General features: G+C 31.3%; 2 protein-coding genes across 2 annotated transcripts; one reads left to right on the forward strand and one right to left on the reverse strand.

Annotated features, from left to right (window-relative positions):
• Nucleotides 1-1,146: 1,146 nt before the first annotated feature.
• Nucleotides 1,147-2,018, reverse strand: LOC133293507 (uncharacterized). Its single transcript, XM_061492085.1, has one exon. It carries the CDS (start codon nucleotides 1,913-1,915, stop codon nucleotides 1,481-1,483), a length of 435 nt encoding a protein of 144 aa, XP_061348069.1. The 5' UTR covers nucleotides 1,916-2,018; the 3' UTR covers nucleotides 1,147-1,480.
• Nucleotides 2,019-9,834: 7,816 nt separating this feature from the next.
• LOC133293072 (protein LEAD-SENSITIVE 1-like) lies at nucleotides 9,835-12,742 on the forward strand. Its single transcript, XM_061491595.1, has 2 exons — nucleotides 9,835-9,986; nucleotides 11,891-12,742. The coding sequence occupies exons 1-2, from the start codon at nucleotides 9,893-9,895 to the stop codon at nucleotides 12,559-12,561; spliced, it is 765 nt and encodes a 254-aa protein (XP_061347579.1). The 5' UTR covers nucleotides 9,835-9,892; the 3' UTR covers nucleotides 12,562-12,742.
• Nucleotides 12,743-17,966: the final 5,224 nt, after the last annotated feature.

Here is a 17,966-nt window from a genome sequence, read left to right on the forward strand (position 1 = left end):
CTGGTATCTTGTCCCATTTACTGTTTGTATTTGTTTTCGGTAATAATTTTTATGGTCTTTAATGTTCCAAATTATTCCGTATTTAGCTGCTAGGAGAATACTGGATTTGTTTTTAACCAAACATAGTTACAAAATTTGGAAAACAGTTTGCTACTTTTAATTTCAAGCTTTACCTAAGTTACTAGAGTTTCGTTAAGAGTTATGTAATTTGCAACTTGTAGTTGCATACGTGAGTGGTATTAAGCACTTGGTAGTATGAATTTCGTTAACCTTGGAGACAAGTTTAAGCAATGATATTGACAGGGTTGTAATTCTGATTTTTAATTTTACTTAAGAGTGAAGTTCATCTCAAATGGATCCACGTGGGAGTATTTCTTTTCCTTTGCTCTAACTAAAATTCATTCACGTCCACGATATTTTATGATCTTATTTTATAATGGACTCTTGTGCATCTTGTTGCTTCATCTCAGCAATTGGGTGGATAATGTTATTCTACCCAAGAAAAGCCCAAAATATATCTTCAATTTCAAAGAAAATCCAAATTCATCTAAGTAATCACACTTTGTACAATATTATAATTGTTTCTTTCTTTCTTAAATCTGATCTAGAGGCGGTTTTTGTTATTATTCAATTAAGGAAATTTATGGATGTTTCCATTTTTCGTTTTTTGTGTGTGTGTGTGTGTGTTTTTGTAAAAGGAGCACGAACACCTTAAGTGATTTAAATGATTTTTTTTTCATTTTTCTTTTTGATTTTGTTATTGAGTGAATATAAATAAAGGAGCTTATAACTATACACATCTTATTCGTAAGGGATTTCCCAAAAGTCATCCGTGTGATGTACAGCAAACCTCTTCAATTTTTTTCTCAAATTTTTGCGATCCTCAAGACATTTATGTATTGTGTCCTCAGGGTCAACAAGACTTTCTAACACCAATATAGACCATTAATAAGTGGTCATGTCAAACATTTACTGCAAAAAATCATAATCATAATAGTAGTTATTTACCTAGACGTACGTGTCTTTTACTCTTCATCTTTGCAACCCACAATTTGTCTCTTTTTATAAGACGACGCATTGATTAGCCTTCTGCTATCAAGAAACTGCAGAATGCAAACTGACTCGCAGAAAACCAAAATTCCTTTGTTAATATTTAATGGGACAACCAAAAAACAAACAGCAAGTATATATGTATATCCAAACAACCCTCCTCTCTCTCTCTCTCGATCTCAAAATTGCTATTTTCATACAATTCAAGCTCTTAACTAACAAGAGCATAATCCTAAATATGATGATGATAGATCTCGACAATAAGATACCGATATAACTGTGCTGATATTAAATCAAATATAAAACCCCCAAATACATTAAACAGAATGAAATTGACAAAGTACAAACACTGATATAAGCATTTTGCGTTCAATTCCACTATCATTATTATAAACAAACAATCCACAACATTCATAGGATAAAGCATTTATCATATGGATGCTTCCTTCGCCGGAATCTTCACGTACCCCGTTTTCTTAAGGCTCTCGATCTTATCATCCTCCTCATCGTAAGATCCACTGTGATCGTAGCGGCTGGAGAACGCGGACCACAGCAAGTACATAGTGGCGGCTATGATGGCGCCGCAGCCCACGCCGAAGAGCAAGGCGACGACGACGCTGAGAATGTCCTTCGTGCGGTCGCGTAGGGAGCTGAAGTCGTAGGCGGAGAGTCCGAAGGAGTTGATAACCGGCGAAGGACGGCCCTCGATTTCGATCGGATGGCCGCGATCGGCGAAGATCTCGGCGGCTAAGGAGAAAGAGTAAGAGGATATGAGGAAGGTTCGGCAGGGCCTTGCGGTGGCGGCTATGGAGAGGGCGAGAAGGCCGTAGAGGACGGCGATCTGCACGCGGAGGAGCACGGCCATGAGAGAGAAACAAATATATAGATATAGAGAGAGAGAGAGAGAGAGAGAGAGAGAGGAATAAAGAGTGTGCGTGCGTAGTGAGAACTGTAAGTTTGCTAGTGGTCAAATATGAGTTTCCATTTTAACCCCTATTCATTATCGAATATAATCTTAAAATTCTTATTTCCAATATATTTCTAACGTTTTGGCTGCTTCTTCGTGTTGTCATGAACAATAAAGAGAAATACCCTGCTTTTCATTTATACGATGGAAAAGCATATATAACTTCGGGAATGATATTGTAACAACCAAGTTGTGTTATTATCATTTATTATTAATCAATCTCACCGTTAGTTTCTTTATATTGATTCAACGGTTATATTTATTTTCATCGTTGTATGATCATGATTTTTCAAATTTAATACTTTATATTTATTTCTACCTTTGTATGGTTATGATTTCTCATATTTAATGCTTTCACTTTAAATACGGGGAATCATAACCATACAAAAATAGAAATAAATATAATTGTTGGATCAACATAAGCGATCTAACGGTGAGATTGATTGGTATTAACATAGTAATAATATAACTTGTTTGTTATAATATCCTTCTCCGTATAAGTTTGGAATATTTTATATGATGGAAAGATTACGGGGTTTACACTATTGTATTGAATAAAAATTAATAGCACGTCAATATTTTACTAGCTTAATGTATTAAATTATGCAATTTTAATCAAGAATCTCTCCTTGGCATGAGCATGAGCATACGTTGCGGCTAGATTCTAAAGGTGGAATTTTGTTTATTTATTTATTTTTTAAAAAACTGGGAAGGCGTGCATTTCGTTGATAAGGACTCAAAATAATGAAATCATTCGAGTAAACATAAAACGTGAGATAAAAATATGGTGATTATATTAAGAAGGAGGAGGTTTGATATTAAGTGGTGTTGTTATTCAGTATTCGCCATCGGATTTAGTGAGACTCAAATACTTAAAGTCTTAAAATTTAATGGTAACAAGCGTAGTTCACGAGAAATAGATCATCTCATGTGTAATTTAACATGATCATATTATGTGAGAGGATCTTAATCATTAATAATTAAATCAACAGTGATGATTGTGTAACTTTCTATCCTTATATTTTTTTTCTCTCCTCTCTTATCACCATTAACTCACCTATGTATAGTTATGATTGCCCCACATGATATGGTCATGTTAATTAGCACATGAGAGGATCCACTCCCCTTGCCAACTGAGTCTCCAAATGTTTGCTTAAGTCAGGGTAAAAAAAGTAACATTTTTAATATAATGGTAGCATTCGAAAGGTCATAATATTTGACTCGAGTATCCGAATCAGATTAAAAAAAAATGTTTATTTCACATAATTTTTCGAGATTTATGCAATGACACCTCATTTGATATGTTTTATCTCTAACAAATACAGTTCAAATTTACAACAATAGAAGTGGAAGAGAGCATGAGCGGGATGTAGTATTTAAAAAAAGTTTTTAAAAATATAATATAAGAGAAAATGGTGTGTCAATTTAAATGACACACCTTGTGTCCTTTCACTCTCACAAATAGATAGGACCCCACCTTTAAAAATTTCCCCCCAACTATCTCTCCGATGATCTATCTCTTTCTCTCACTTAAAATGACATAATTTTGTGTTCTTTAGAATGATACACATTTTTTCCTATAACATAATGTGGTCTCGTTCGAGTAGTCCCTTTTTAAAACAAAAATTAACAGGTAATTTTTTGGGCTCGAAAGTCCTACTCAAGTGATTTTTTTTATTCCACGTATCTTTTTTATATTTACACATTGAAATTTTTTTGGAGAATTATTTGTTAATGTTGGGAAGTAAAAATTTAAATAACATCATTTACAAAGATAAAATATGTCAAAAGGGCATCCAGTTGTAGGCTTTTCATGGGACTCCTAGATTTTTCTTGTGGACTTTTTGCACTGAAACATGCTTTGATAAGAGGGTTTGAGGTGCTATATATGTTTATAATAATGCATTCTTCAACGTCTATAATAGTATAATTTACCTCAAACCCTCTTATCAAAGCATGTTTCACATCATAAGAACATATTTTTAATGCAATACATTAAAAGTTTTTAATTTTTTAATGCAACTTAAAGAACATTATATTCTCACTAATCTCTCTCACAGTTTTATATTGTAGCACTTTTATAGTAATACCATTGTTGCAAATTCGAACTGTATTTGTGAGAGATAAAATATGTCAATGAGGTGTCATTGTATAGATCTCAAAAAGTTATATGGAATAAAAACAATACCTGATTTGGATACCCGAATCAAAAGTTATGGCTTTTCAAAATTTTACAGTTAAACTGTTAACTTTTTGTACTACGTGTCAAACCAGAAGAGTCACGCCTAATCTAGGCATGATTGCCTTATGGGTCACGTCCAACTTAGGCCTGAGTGGTCAAGCCCAATCAGAGCGTGACACATTGTAATACACGCATATATAGTTTCAAAATAACAATAAATTTATAATTTTTTATTTAAATTGCAATTAATTAATTTTTTTGCCTAGCATAGCTGGTTGTTTGTTGTGGATGTCTCTTATGATCTTATTTGTTTCGGAGTGTGCTTTTACCCACCTGTTTGGATTACTTGATTGTATTAGACACAGATCTTCCGTATGCATACTCTTAGCCTATGTTACATCGTCACTGACACAGGACACGAGAGATGATACGACACGACACTCTGACACATCAATTTTAAAAAATGCTAGATTTTGACACGTTAGAGCACATTTTGATATTAAATACTATTTTTAATATATGTAGTGTATATTATATTTAATATTTAATATTTTAACAAAAAATGAAACTAAACTTATAATACCTATCAATTTTGTAAAGAAACATAAGATATCACAAATGTTTATATTAAACTCAATAAAATAGTAATTGTAATCCGTTGAATCTAATAGTTTGAACTAAAAAAATAATGCAACATGTGAACCCTTTTTTTGAGTCTCTGCAATGCGTGTTGGAGTGTCGAACTGTCGGAAGTATCAGATACGAAACATTAGAATTTTTGAAGTGTCGGTGCATCATAGCTATTAGCTCTTTAAATTTACCCCAAAGGGAAAACACTGGACTATTAAATTTTTTCATAATTTTTTTAACTTTTATTTTCTCTATTATTCTTAAAAGGTTTCAAAGTTAAACATTTTTATTTATACTTTTGTATTATTATCTATTTATATTTTATATTAGTTGGAAAATGATTATTTAAGAATAGAATATGATAATATTTTTTAAAATATTAAATATTCTGTCATGATAATATCATTTTTCGTTAAAAAAAATTATTCTTGAAATTATCTTTTAATAACTATAACTAAATTATTTCAAATACTATCATATTTTAACAATTAATTGAGTGCATAATTATTAAGAAACATTATTAAATAAGATTTAGGCTCGAAATGAAATTTACTTATTTGAAAATTAATATTAAATTCGATTAATGATTTTTTTTTTTGTGAAGAATTCAATTAATGATATTTTTGTTTCAAACGGACATTTTGTAATTTAAGTGTTTATTTTGACCCGTAACTTTTTCTTGAATTGTGGTCAGCTGATTTCTTAACTTGTTATTTATCATATGATCTAAAAGATATAACTTAAACCTCTAAAAGTAGCTCAGTTGGCAGCTGAGCTTATAAGAGTTTTTTTGAGACAGGGATTTAAACCTTATCTCAAATAAATTTTTGTAAAATTTTTGGGACCAGAGGAGGTGCCTCTCTCTTCGAATGAGAGATTAATCTCATCATTCTTTCAATGGCGAAGTTCAATGCACTCATTGTTTCAATGAGGTGAGCCTTCAGGGTCGTACTCCAAAAACAAGGTGACCGCAAGAGATTGAATGAGGATACCTCTAGGCTCTAAGTTATACCCAAAAAGAAATATAACTTAAAGTTTCATATCACTTTTACAATAATATAGATTATCATAAGATTACATTTCACTACAAAAAAAGTGTTATTTAGCCACATTCAGAAACGTGGCAAACATTAATAAAAAATGTGGCTAACAAATTTTACCACATTTTGATTAAATGTGGTTAAAAGTAGGGGTGTTCGCGGTCTGGATTGGATCGGTTTTGGAAGAAAAAATCATTTGATCCAATCTCTTCGGTTTGATCATGCCATCATCCATTCGGTTTGGATTTTTTTTCAAATCCGATCCGATCCAATCCAATTTTTTTCGGTTTGGATTGGATCGGTTTTCGGTTTTTTGAAAATCTTAAAATTTGTTTTATGGTTATTGTGCAAATAACATTTTTTGTATTATAGGCTTTGTAAAAAAAAAATTAAACAGAAAAGTAAATGATAATATAGTTTTTTTTTTTGGCAATGAGATATGAAGCTTTACACAAATAAATTTTTGTTGATGAGATGTGACTAGGTTTTTTCTTGGGTTTAGTTGATGGGTTAATAGGTCTTGAGTTTAAAAAATTTTGGGCTATGATGGGAGGAAAGACCCAAGTAGGTAGAGGGGAATTAATATATTGGATTGGATCGGTTTTCATCAACCCATCCGAAAACCGATCCAATCCAATTAAAATTTGCGGTTTTTATTCGGTTCTCGGTTTTTCAGTTTTCGGTTTATTCGGTTCTCGGTTTTTCGGTTCGGTTATCGCGGTTTGAATCGGTTTGGATCGGTTGATGAATACCCCTAGTTAAAAGTGGCGTTGCAATAATTTAGCTACATTTTGACTGAGTGTGATAGCTCTTCTTTAGCCACAGTTATTATTAATTTAGCCACTTTATAAATGTGGTTAAATTATATAGTTTGCCACAGTAAAATAATGTGGCTAATTATGTATGAAAACTTTATTAATTTAGCTCTTCTTTAGCCACAGTTATTAATAATATTGGTATCCTATCCTATTGAATCCTAACTCAGCTCCTCTCATAGAATAAGAAACCATGTATTGGATAGGATAAAATGAGACAATAGGATAAGCTAATCATATCCTATTGACCCACCAAACAAGAGATAAAAGTAGGATATGATAAGTTATCATATCATATCCTCTTTATCAGGTGCTCCAAACTAACCCTAAACGATTTATCTTGATAAACAACTTTCCATCAACAGTATCGTGTTCTTCTCCTTCCTTCCTTTACTCTCCTTTACACCTTTAGATCATTGCACCCACCTAAATCTATCGGGGACATTGACCATTGTGCCACTCATTTAATAAAAGTTTACCTGATTGCCACGCCTGAAATTTTTTTTGCCAAAATACCACGTCACAATCCCGCTGGTCTGACAAGCGAGAATGGATTGGACACGTGTTAGCGTCTGAATGGTCAACCATTCTCGCTGGGCTGCCCAGCTAGAATGACAGAATGCTGACACGTGGCAAAAGTACAGGCATTCTCTGGATGTCTGTACTTTTGCCACGTGTCAGCATTCTGTCATTCTAGCTGGGCAGTCCAGCGAGAATGGTTGACCATTCAGACGCTGACACGTGTCTAATTCATTCCCGCTTGTCAGACCAGCGAGATTGTGATGTGGCATTTTGAGAAAAAAAAATTCAGGCGTTGCAATCAAGTAAATTTTTGTCCAAAAAGTGGCAATCAGATATAGTTATATTATTTTTACCTCACAGTCTATACATATTTACCAGCTTCTAACTTTATTAAAATAATATTTTAATTTTATATATTAGAAGTGTTACATAAATTTATCTGAGGGAAAGGGATGTTGCTGCACAAAAAATATGATAAGGATAGAGAATGAGAGAAAGAAACCAAATCAATATAAGATAAAGATACAAGGGGAGAGAACAGAAGACATAAGCAAAATATTAAAAGAGAAACAAAGATATAATATTTGTCAAAACCATATGTGTAGATATATTTTTTTTAATTTATTGTGTTTGGGTTTATTTGAATTTAATCTAATGATGAAAAAAAAATAAGAAGGGTAAAAAAATTTAAAGAAGTAGACAATATAACCAACCCAAAAACAATTATCACCAAACTATAAAAAAGAAGAAAAGTTTAATAAAACAAACTATAAAAAATTAAGGGAAAAGTTTAAAAGTCTTTCTATAATTTTGCTTTAAATCACTTATTCCACGTTTTTTCAATCACGTAACCCCTATGATTTTTTTTATCCAAATTCATCTATGTATTTTACTCTTTTTAAAAGAAGAAAGAAATTGAGAAAAAATAAAAGAAAAATAAGATCAAATATGTTAGACACGTACACCACTTATATAAAAGACTAAAATTAAAAAAAAATGGAATAAAAAATTAGTTTAAAGTTTTTAAAGTTATTTTAGATAACTTTATCTCATATTCACCAAAATACATAAAAAAAAGTATGTGGGGTCCATGTGGACCCATATGAAGAGAAGAAAGAAAACATGAACTTCACACACTTTTATGTGTTTATTTTGGTGAACATTAAGTAAAATTATCTAAAGTAATTTTAGAAACTTTAAACCCATAAAAAATATCAAATATGTATAAATAAAAAAATTAATTAAGTAAAAGAAAATACCAAATATGTTGAAAACTTGCAATAGTAACAAAAGCTAAAAGTAAAAGTAAAAATAAAAATAAAAAGAGTATAAATAAAAAAGAAAATAGAATGAAGACAAAAATTTGAGAAAAAAAATAAAAGAAAAAATTCTACCAAAAAAATTGAAGAAAAAATAAGATCAAATATGTCTAAATAAAAAAAATAAAAAATAGAAGAAAAAATGAAATCGAATATATTATAAATTTACTAAATTATTTTTTTTCTTTCTATTTCTTATTTATATTATTTTTTCTTATTTCTTTTAACAGTGATAGAAAAGATTAAAAGTGAAAAAAAAAAAGAATAAACAAAGAACAAATATATCTAAATCAAAACAAAGAAAATAATTTGAGGATAAAAAAAATAGAGAAAAATTAAGACCAAAGATATTGGAAAATTTCAATAGTGGTTTCTTTTTTTTTGTCTTCTTTTTTATTAAGATTATTTTAATTTTTAAATTTTTAGTCTTTTCTATCATTGTTGTAAGTTTTTAATATATGTGGTCTTATTTTTCTTTTCCTTTTTTTCTCCATCAATTTTCTTCTTCTTGATTTAGACATATTTATTATTTTTTCTTCTATTTTCATTTTCTTCTACTTTTAATCTTTTATGTAAATGTTGTAAGTTTTCAACATATTGTATCTTATTTTTTTTTATTTTTTGTCGTTAGCTTTTTTTTTTTCAAAGATAAAATAAATAGATTAGTTATGTTTATAACGGTGATACAGATGAGTATGGATAAAGAAAAAGTAATTAAAAAAATCATAATGGGATAAGTGGTTCAGAAGAAAATATTGAATTTTTTTAAACATTTTTCAAAAATTCTTAAAATCATTAAATATTTTTACATTTTAAAAAATGGAAAAGTATTTTTCATGTTAGATAAAACTATCTCTTCAACTCTAAAATAAATAATATTTTTGAAATCGTAACTGATAATTTTATTTGCAAATATACAATAGGAGGACATAGTAATTTACTTAATTATACAATACTATATTTATTTTATTTTATTCTAGTTAATAAAATTTTAAATTAAGGGACAGAGTCATTTGATATTGTTGTCAAATAAAAAAAATTGATATTAAATCTTAACAATTAATTTTCATCAATTTAATAGTTATAATTTATTATAAATTAATAAATATGATTCAATAAATTATAATTTATATTCACAAAAATAACTATTAAGATTTGATTTTTAATTTCACTTTAAAAGGATCCTTCCCGTAAAATAATTAATAATTTCTTAAATATTTGAAAGTGACAGGGTGGAAGCGGAGGAATGCCATCGCAATAGCATATATCAGAAGAATAATCTGAGAGTCTCTTCGCTTTTATACCTTGAACTCAAAGGAAGCCATTTCCATTGTGCTTGGGTTCAGACTTCAGAGAGAGAGAGAGAAATGGGATTGCTTTCCAATAAGATCGATCGGGAACATCTGAAGCCCGGTGATCACATTTATTCCTGGAGGGAGGCTTACATCTACGCACATCACGGTCTTTTCTTCTTTTTAAATTTATCATCTTTTTATGGTTTCTCTTTCTTGCTGTTCATTCATTGTTCTTGTATTTGCTTTTACACCACATATTTTGGGATTTTTTTTCCTTTGTTCTTGCAAATCATTCATTTTCAGGTTCGGATCTTGTTTTTATTTCCTCTCCGTCATCATCTTTGAGTCCCAATACATGTTTTTTAAGTCAGTTTGTAGTGGTAATAACTGTTTCGTTTTGTTTTCATGCTTCTGTTATTGTATTAGAAAGTTTCAAATGGATGTGGGGTTGAGATTTATTCAGTTTAGAAAGATGCACAAAGGTCATGTGTTGGATCAAGTTTAGTCACTTAATTATTTGCTAAACATCGTTCCTGAATCAAGAGAAATTGGTCATAAATCAAACCATGAGAGATGTAAAGGGATAACAACAATGCTTATATGTTCGAATGTGTAAATTTCACCAAATTTTAGTGGGAGAGAGTTGGTTCCCAAAATTACAGTGTTTGATGCCACTCAATCGCAGAGCTAGAAAATTTTGTGAGAGGGGCGACGAAAGCAAAATTCATACTAAATTAGACCGGCCAATCTGATACTGGGTCGATGCTCCCAGATTTGAAGAAATCTCCAAGTTTTCTTTCATACATGAGGAATAATAAGGACCAAAGGGGGGGGGGGACTTATGCTACACTACTTTCAAGTTTTTTAAATCTGAATGTAAGCTAGGACAAAAAGATTTGTTGAAATTGAGGGGGACAACCACCCCTCCTAGCCAGGCGATAGGCCCTCCTAAGCCCTCCCTGACTCCACCACTGATGGCACTTATCATTGTTCACGAATCACGATTGAGCACCTATGAAGCTGGAATAAAATCTCTGCTTTAACCATAGGAAAAAGCTAATGCAAAAACCCACCAACTCTGTTTTTTGCCTAGGCCCTAGTGCTCGTGTTTATTTTTTAAGTCTGTATGTTTGGCCCATTATCTCTTTAAAGAAAGCCTTCCATTCCAGTTATGTCCCATGGTTTAGAAAGTTTAACTCCTATGCAATTAATTGTCTACTGTCTTAGTTTTCTCCTAGAGGCCACTTGGATGTGGCTTGCAATTTGGTATTTAAACAAAATAAACCTTGGACTCTGAAGGCAATCTTGTGGATTCTTTATAATAAATGTCACGGTTCCTGGATGTATTTAGATGAACTGTGTGTGACTTATTGATTGGTATGATCAGTTGTGGGTGAAAACTTTCAGTGCTTGTAGTTTTATTGTGCTGTTGTTCCTTAAATGTAATGGAAGTATGGAACTATTGGGTAATAGGATTTTCAAGACTTCTAAATATGAACAAACATATCATACAAATTAAATACTTGAACTTTTAGACATTAATGCAATCCAACGTGGTATTTGATATTTAATTATTTTGGAAATTAACCCTTCTAGCGACATGGATTTTGTAACCTATTGACATTAAGGAATAATATTAAACATCAATGAGGAGAGATAATGTTGAGGTTGAATGCTTTGCAAGGTCAGTTAATTTTTTGTCAAAGGACTGATTCATAGGGGTGAGAAACTATAGGCTGGCAATCTTTGTGTGTGTGTGTGCATGTGGCACGTTTTGGGCAGGGGGAAGTAAAGCAAAACTAACTAAAACTCTTTGTGCATAAAGAGAACCTCAGGACCAGAAAAATATCATTCACAAGAATTCTAGGATTAATAAGCATTTTGGCCAGATTCATGTATAGTAAGATGCCATTGATCTTTTTGCATGCTTTAGTTCTCTTCCATATATGAGATTTGGAGACTTCAGTTTTAATTAGACTCTGAACCTATAGTCTGTGTTATTTTATGTATGGTATTGGTAGTGAAATTGATATCTTGGTTTTTTTCAACTGCCTTCGTGCACAACACCAGGAATATACGTGGGTGATGGAATGGTGATCCACTTTACCAGGGGAGCAGGCCATGAAATTGGAACAGGAACTGTGTTGGACCGTCTCATTTTCAGTTCATCTCCCTCTCATGATAATGACAATCCATGCCCGAGATGTGGTGACCAAAGTAGGACTGATGGTGTCATCTCTTCCTGTTTGGATTGTTTTCTTTATGGTGGTAATCTATACCTCTTTGAGTATGGTGTCTCACCTGCATTTTTTCTAGCCAAAACTCGAGGAGGTACCTGCACACTTGCTCCTTCTGATCCAACTGAAGATGTTCTTCGCCGTGCTTCGTTTCTTCTGGAAAATGGATTTGGTGGCTACAATCTTTTCAAGAATAACTGTGAAGATTTTGCAATTTACTGCAAAACAGGTCTGCTTGTATTCACAAGCATCAGTGTAGGCAGGAGTGGGCAAGCGACATCGTACTTGGCTGCTGCTAGTGCCGTAGTTTCTACACCGCTTCGCTTTCTGACCACCAGTTTTAGTGGTTTAGCATTGGTTGGTTATGGCATGTACTGTGTTAGCCGATTGGTTTCTGATATTGGAGTACGTCGTGATGTGTCTAAAGTTCCAGTGGAAAGACTCATATCTTCACCTGCCTTAGATGAACCAGAGAAGATAGCTGATATGCCCAAGGAAGATTAGAGTTGGTTAAGCTTGATTAATGTAATGTTTGTTAATTCCTTCTTTCTTGAATGAAGTTCCATTCATCTCCTTCCTACTATGTATGCTGTTTTCTATTAATTTAAACGATACTGTCATTTGAATATTTGGTAACCCGCAGCAGTTCTCTGCATGCTACCTAGTTGATATATAAAGCTTGGATTGGCCACATAGCTAATTTCTGTTATCAAACAACACTCCCAACTGTAACGTCTGGTGCAATGATTGGGACCCAAATTACATTCCCTTAACCGTAACAACATTGTTCTCAATTGAATAGAGCAACTCAACACAGGTGCATTCTTGGTCTGGAAACATTGCATGATGTGCAAAATGAAATATTGAAAGGAAATTTGCCTTTCACAGAGAAGGTGTAGTAACACGCCACGTCTGCAAGAAGCATGCCATAATTTTTTCTTTCTTTCTGCAAAACGTTACATAGACTAGCATATTTTATAGTATATCCTAATAATAATAATAATAATAATAATAATCCCAATTTGCAGCAATTGACAAGGTTAAGGATGAAAAGAATGTGATTGGTTATTTAAGGGCAACGGTTTCATTGATAATTTAACTGATGCTACAAAATGCGTAAAGAAAATCATAGAATGATATAAAATATTATAATCTCAAGCACGAAAGATTTTAATTCAATATAATATTAACTCTTAATTGAGTATATATTCAATTAGCTCTTGTGGCTGCCAAACATGTTCGTGTTAAGCAGAAAAAGGAATCATCATCTGCGTGCTCACCATGGCTCATGCTCATGAGTCGTGACTGATCCAGGGAACCACCCAACACAGGGCTCCGTCACTGCTCTGTGATGGCATGTGCCGTGTGCTTGAGTGCTCTGGAGGATGAAGAAATGGTGAGGTTGCTTCCCAATTGTAAGCACACTTTCCATGTGGATTGCATCGATACTTGGCCAGAGATATAAAGTTGCCTCCCGCAAATGAGCAGATTCAGAGAAAGATTAGTGTGTGAAATTAGTATGTTAGTGTTTTCAAAAAAAAATAAATAGAAAGATTACTGTTCATAAGCATATCAACAGTAATGAAAACAACATTATGATACAAAATTAAAAAAAAAATGAAAAAACAAGTGTTGATTTGTCTATTGATGAATAAAATCATCTCAATATAAGATCCAGTCACAACCAATACAAGAAGGGCAAGTTTTTACCAAAATAAATAAAATCCTTACATATTCAACATTACAAAATCAATTTTAATAAGTAACACTAAGTAATTTCTCAGAAATATCACTTAAATTAAAATGAAAAAAATAATCTTACTTTAGGTTACTCAAACAAAATCAGAATTCAAAATTCTTCTCTACCTCCAGCAAACGTAAGCTTTTGCTTATTATTTATATTATAATATAAGAAAGTAAATGATCTCTTATATTATCGAACATGTTGTATTATCTCTCAGAATCTAAAGAAAGAAAGTAAACGATCTGTACAAAAGAAAAAAAAGTGGAACACCGGCCAAAGTGACACTGTTGGCAAAAAAAATATCAAAATGTCACGTCAACAGTAAATTTTACCAAAATATCATGTGACATATTTCGCTACACTGTGTAACAAAATATGTGTGCAAATAATTCGCTACACGGTGTAGCGAAATATGCCGCGTCAGAATGCACAGAACCAAAAATGCCACGTGTCAGACATGAAGAATTTCGCTACACTATATAGCGAAACAAAATTTTCCCTGTTTAACACGTGGCATTTTTGGTTCTGACGTGGTATATTTCGCTACACCGTGTAGCGAATTATTTGCACACGTATTTTGCTACACAGTGTAACAAAATATGTCACGTGACATTATGACAAAATTTACTGTTGACGTGACATTTTATTATTTTTTTTTTTTTTTTTGCAACAGTGACGCTTTGGCCACTGTCCCAAAAAAAAGTAAACGATCGAATCCCAGTTTGAGTGACAGAGTTCCGCACGACACGCTTAAATTTGTTGAAAATATGTTTATAAAATTTGACGTGAACACTGCTTCGCGTGACTGTCACACACAAATTCTCGTTTTGCATCTCCCAGTCCCACCTTGCTTTCTCTGTGCTATGGTAGACTCATGATAGACTCATGGTACGGGGAAGAGGTTTCTTGAAGTTGTAAACTTTTTTTTTAGTAGAAATCCGGATTTCTTCCGGTCAGCTCAAGTGGTGTTTGGTTGGGAGCTTTTCAGTGGATATTTATCTTTCTCAAGTATGACTTTTAGAAACAACATGTTTGTTTCAATGTTTTTCACCAAAAACCCATCAATCCAATTTGTCTGGATTTATGAGAAACATAAATATCTGCACTGTTTAGAAACCCAATTTGAAAGTTAGATTTTTCGGAAAACCGGTTATCTGACTTTTAATGCACTGTTGATTTCATAAAGCTATCTAATTTTCCCAGTAAAGTTTTTCCCCACCAAACAACTTTTTTTTTACATTTTTCTACCTATTTCACTTTATCTATCTTTCCAATCATTTCTCTATCTATCTCATTTCCCTACTATTCAGTGGTGGTATATACATCAACTAAAGTATATTTTTTTAAATGATTTAATTCACAGTATTTTTTAATGAAGGATATATTTATTTATTTAATTTCAATTCTTAAAATTCAAATACCTATTTTTAATTTATATATTTTAGATTTCATGCATAAGATACTTAATAATTGTTTTGATTTCTTCAGTATAATGAAATTAGTATTTTCAAATATGAATCCAAGTTTGTTCAAAAGATTAAATAATTTTTATTTACATATGTAATATAATAATTTATGTAATATATAAAGATATAGTCTATTAAGAGAAATTCTTATTTACTAATTTGTGTAAACTAAATAAATACGTTAGGTATCATTTTATATTAAATAATGGGGCAAAGCTTACAACTTTTGTTGTTTACAATTTCAATTATATACTCCCAGTGTATTTACTGGAATACATAGTTGAGATTGTAAAAATTGTAAAAAAAAAAAACGTAATTCTTCTCTTAAATAATTAGATAAATTTGTGCGCCAAACATTTTATATTTATATACAACGATGAGTCAATTAATTGGTTAGTTTTAAAAATTTCATTTGCCTTGATGGGTCTAGAACCTGAAACATGCCCGCAAATTATAAAAAATTATTAAATTTTCTTAAAACATCAACTAAACAATTTTTAAAATGAAAGTTATATTTATTATCTTCTTTTCTTACCACCTATTGTTATTATTAATTTTGTTATGGTTAAATCAAAATAAAATATCTAGCTCTCTTACTTGATTTTTTTAAGTGATGATTTATTTTTTATTTAACAATAATAAAATTGGTTGCAAGAGAAGGTGAGAAAAAAAATTATAAGTATAAATTATTATTTTTAAATTATAAAAAAATTTAAAATATATAAAACTATGAACTTATTCGATGAAAATAGTATCTAAAAACAATAATAAAACCTTTTTCTTTCTCGTTATATTGATGTTTTAAGAAGATATAAAAAATTTCATAAACTCTATGAAGAAAAAAGACATTTCAAAACTTTAATGGAGGCAGATGTGGGATTGTACAAGAACGTGGAAGGTTGCAGTCGACATTGGAATTCAATGCGTGAGGGCCAATATGTTTTGCCAGATATTCAGTTTCTTGGACAGTGGTTAAAGTGTCACTGTTCGGAAAAAAAAACACTAAAATATCACGTCAACAATAAATTTTGTTAAAATATCACGCGGCATATTTTGTTACATTGTGTAACAAAATATGTGTACAAATAATTCGCTATACGGTGTAGCGAAATATGCTACGTCAGAATCAAAAATGTCACGTGTCAGACAGGGAGAATTTCGCTACACGGTGTAACAAAATTCTCCATGTCTGACACGTGACATTTTTAGTTCTGTGCATTCTGACGCGACATATTTCGCTACACCGTGTAGCAAATTTTTCGCACACATATTTCGCTACACAGTGTAGCGAAATATGTCGCGTGACATTTTAGCAAAATTTACTGTTGACGTGACATTTTAATGTTTTTTTTTTTCGAACAGTGACACTTTAGTGGGAGAGACAAGACAGAGTATTTTGTTCATATTTTGATCAAGCTTTGTTTGAAGCTCCAAAGTAAATAAAAGAATGTGACTTCATTACTTAAAAGAATTTATTTTTCTAATGAGTTATATACAGCTTAATACTTCATATTTCTTTGTTTGTGATTTTCGCTATGCTGTCTATTATAAAAAGTAGCACCTTTTTGGGTGAACTCGTGTATAACTCAAAAATAAATAAATGAATGAATAGAATGTTACAACATACTTTACATTTCAGAACCAAGAAAGAAAATAAGTAAAAAAGCCTAGTTCAAACAAGCAAGTGAAGGATGCAAATTGGTGATAGCATAACCAACAGTAAAAAAAATGAGAAAATTCCATCAGACAAGCCGGTAAACAAAGTAGAGAAGAGAAACGATTTAAAAGTAGAAGTTGTGCATATAAGAAGGGAAAACAAAATTCGACAATTAGAGTATTTTGATGAAATGCAATTAACTATCGAAGAAACGACAATATAACATAGACTTGTAAAAACGAAAATAAATGGGGGATAGAAACCACAACGGATCAAAACTGTTTCTATAATCCTGCTTGGGTTACATATAACAGGACACGATCATCCTGTCTATTTATATTCTACTAGTGCATTACTCGTGCGATGCACGGAAAAAAAAGATCAATTTTTTTGTCGGTGACCGTCGTAGAATAATTTCTAAAAGAAAGAATGTGTCACTATTTTCTTTTATATATATATATATACATATATATATATATACATATATGTATATATATATATATTAGCGTATTACCCGTGATCGATTTGTCTGTTTCGTATAAATTAATGCAAACCGTAAAAGTATATCGCCGCATTTTTTTCAATTAAGATAATGAATGATCTTTTGAATTACCACATTTAACTTCAACAATGCAGTGTTTAATTTTTTATCTTTTAATTTAAAATTATTATATTGGTTATACATATATATTTAAAATATTTATGTTTAAAAAAATAAAAAATACTTGTATGAATTTTTTTCTCTTTTTGTATTATATTTTTAAATTAAAATTTTAATTTATTTTCTTTTATAGTATAAAAAGGACATATCTTATTTTTTAGAATATATATAGATATTCAAGCTTGTCAATGTAAACAAAAGTCTACCCTTTAATTCGATGAAGAACGAGCTAGTAATGAATAACCCTGTTCGAAAATCGATTTCAATAAACTCCTCATCAGGATATTCGCCTTCATCTTGAACATGATTCTTGACATCACTGACACCCGGTACATTAATGCCTGGTGTAACATCTCCAACACTGACCTCATTCTGTAAGGA

This window comes from Gastrolobium bilobum, unplaced genomic scaffold, assembly GCF_033153095.1.
Source record: "Gastrolobium bilobum isolate Gb01-03AN ecotype WA unplaced genomic scaffold, APGP_CSIRO_Gbil_v1 utg909, whole genome shotgun sequence".
Taxonomy (NCBI): Eukaryota; Viridiplantae; Streptophyta; class Magnoliopsida; order Fabales; family Fabaceae; genus Gastrolobium; species Gastrolobium bilobum.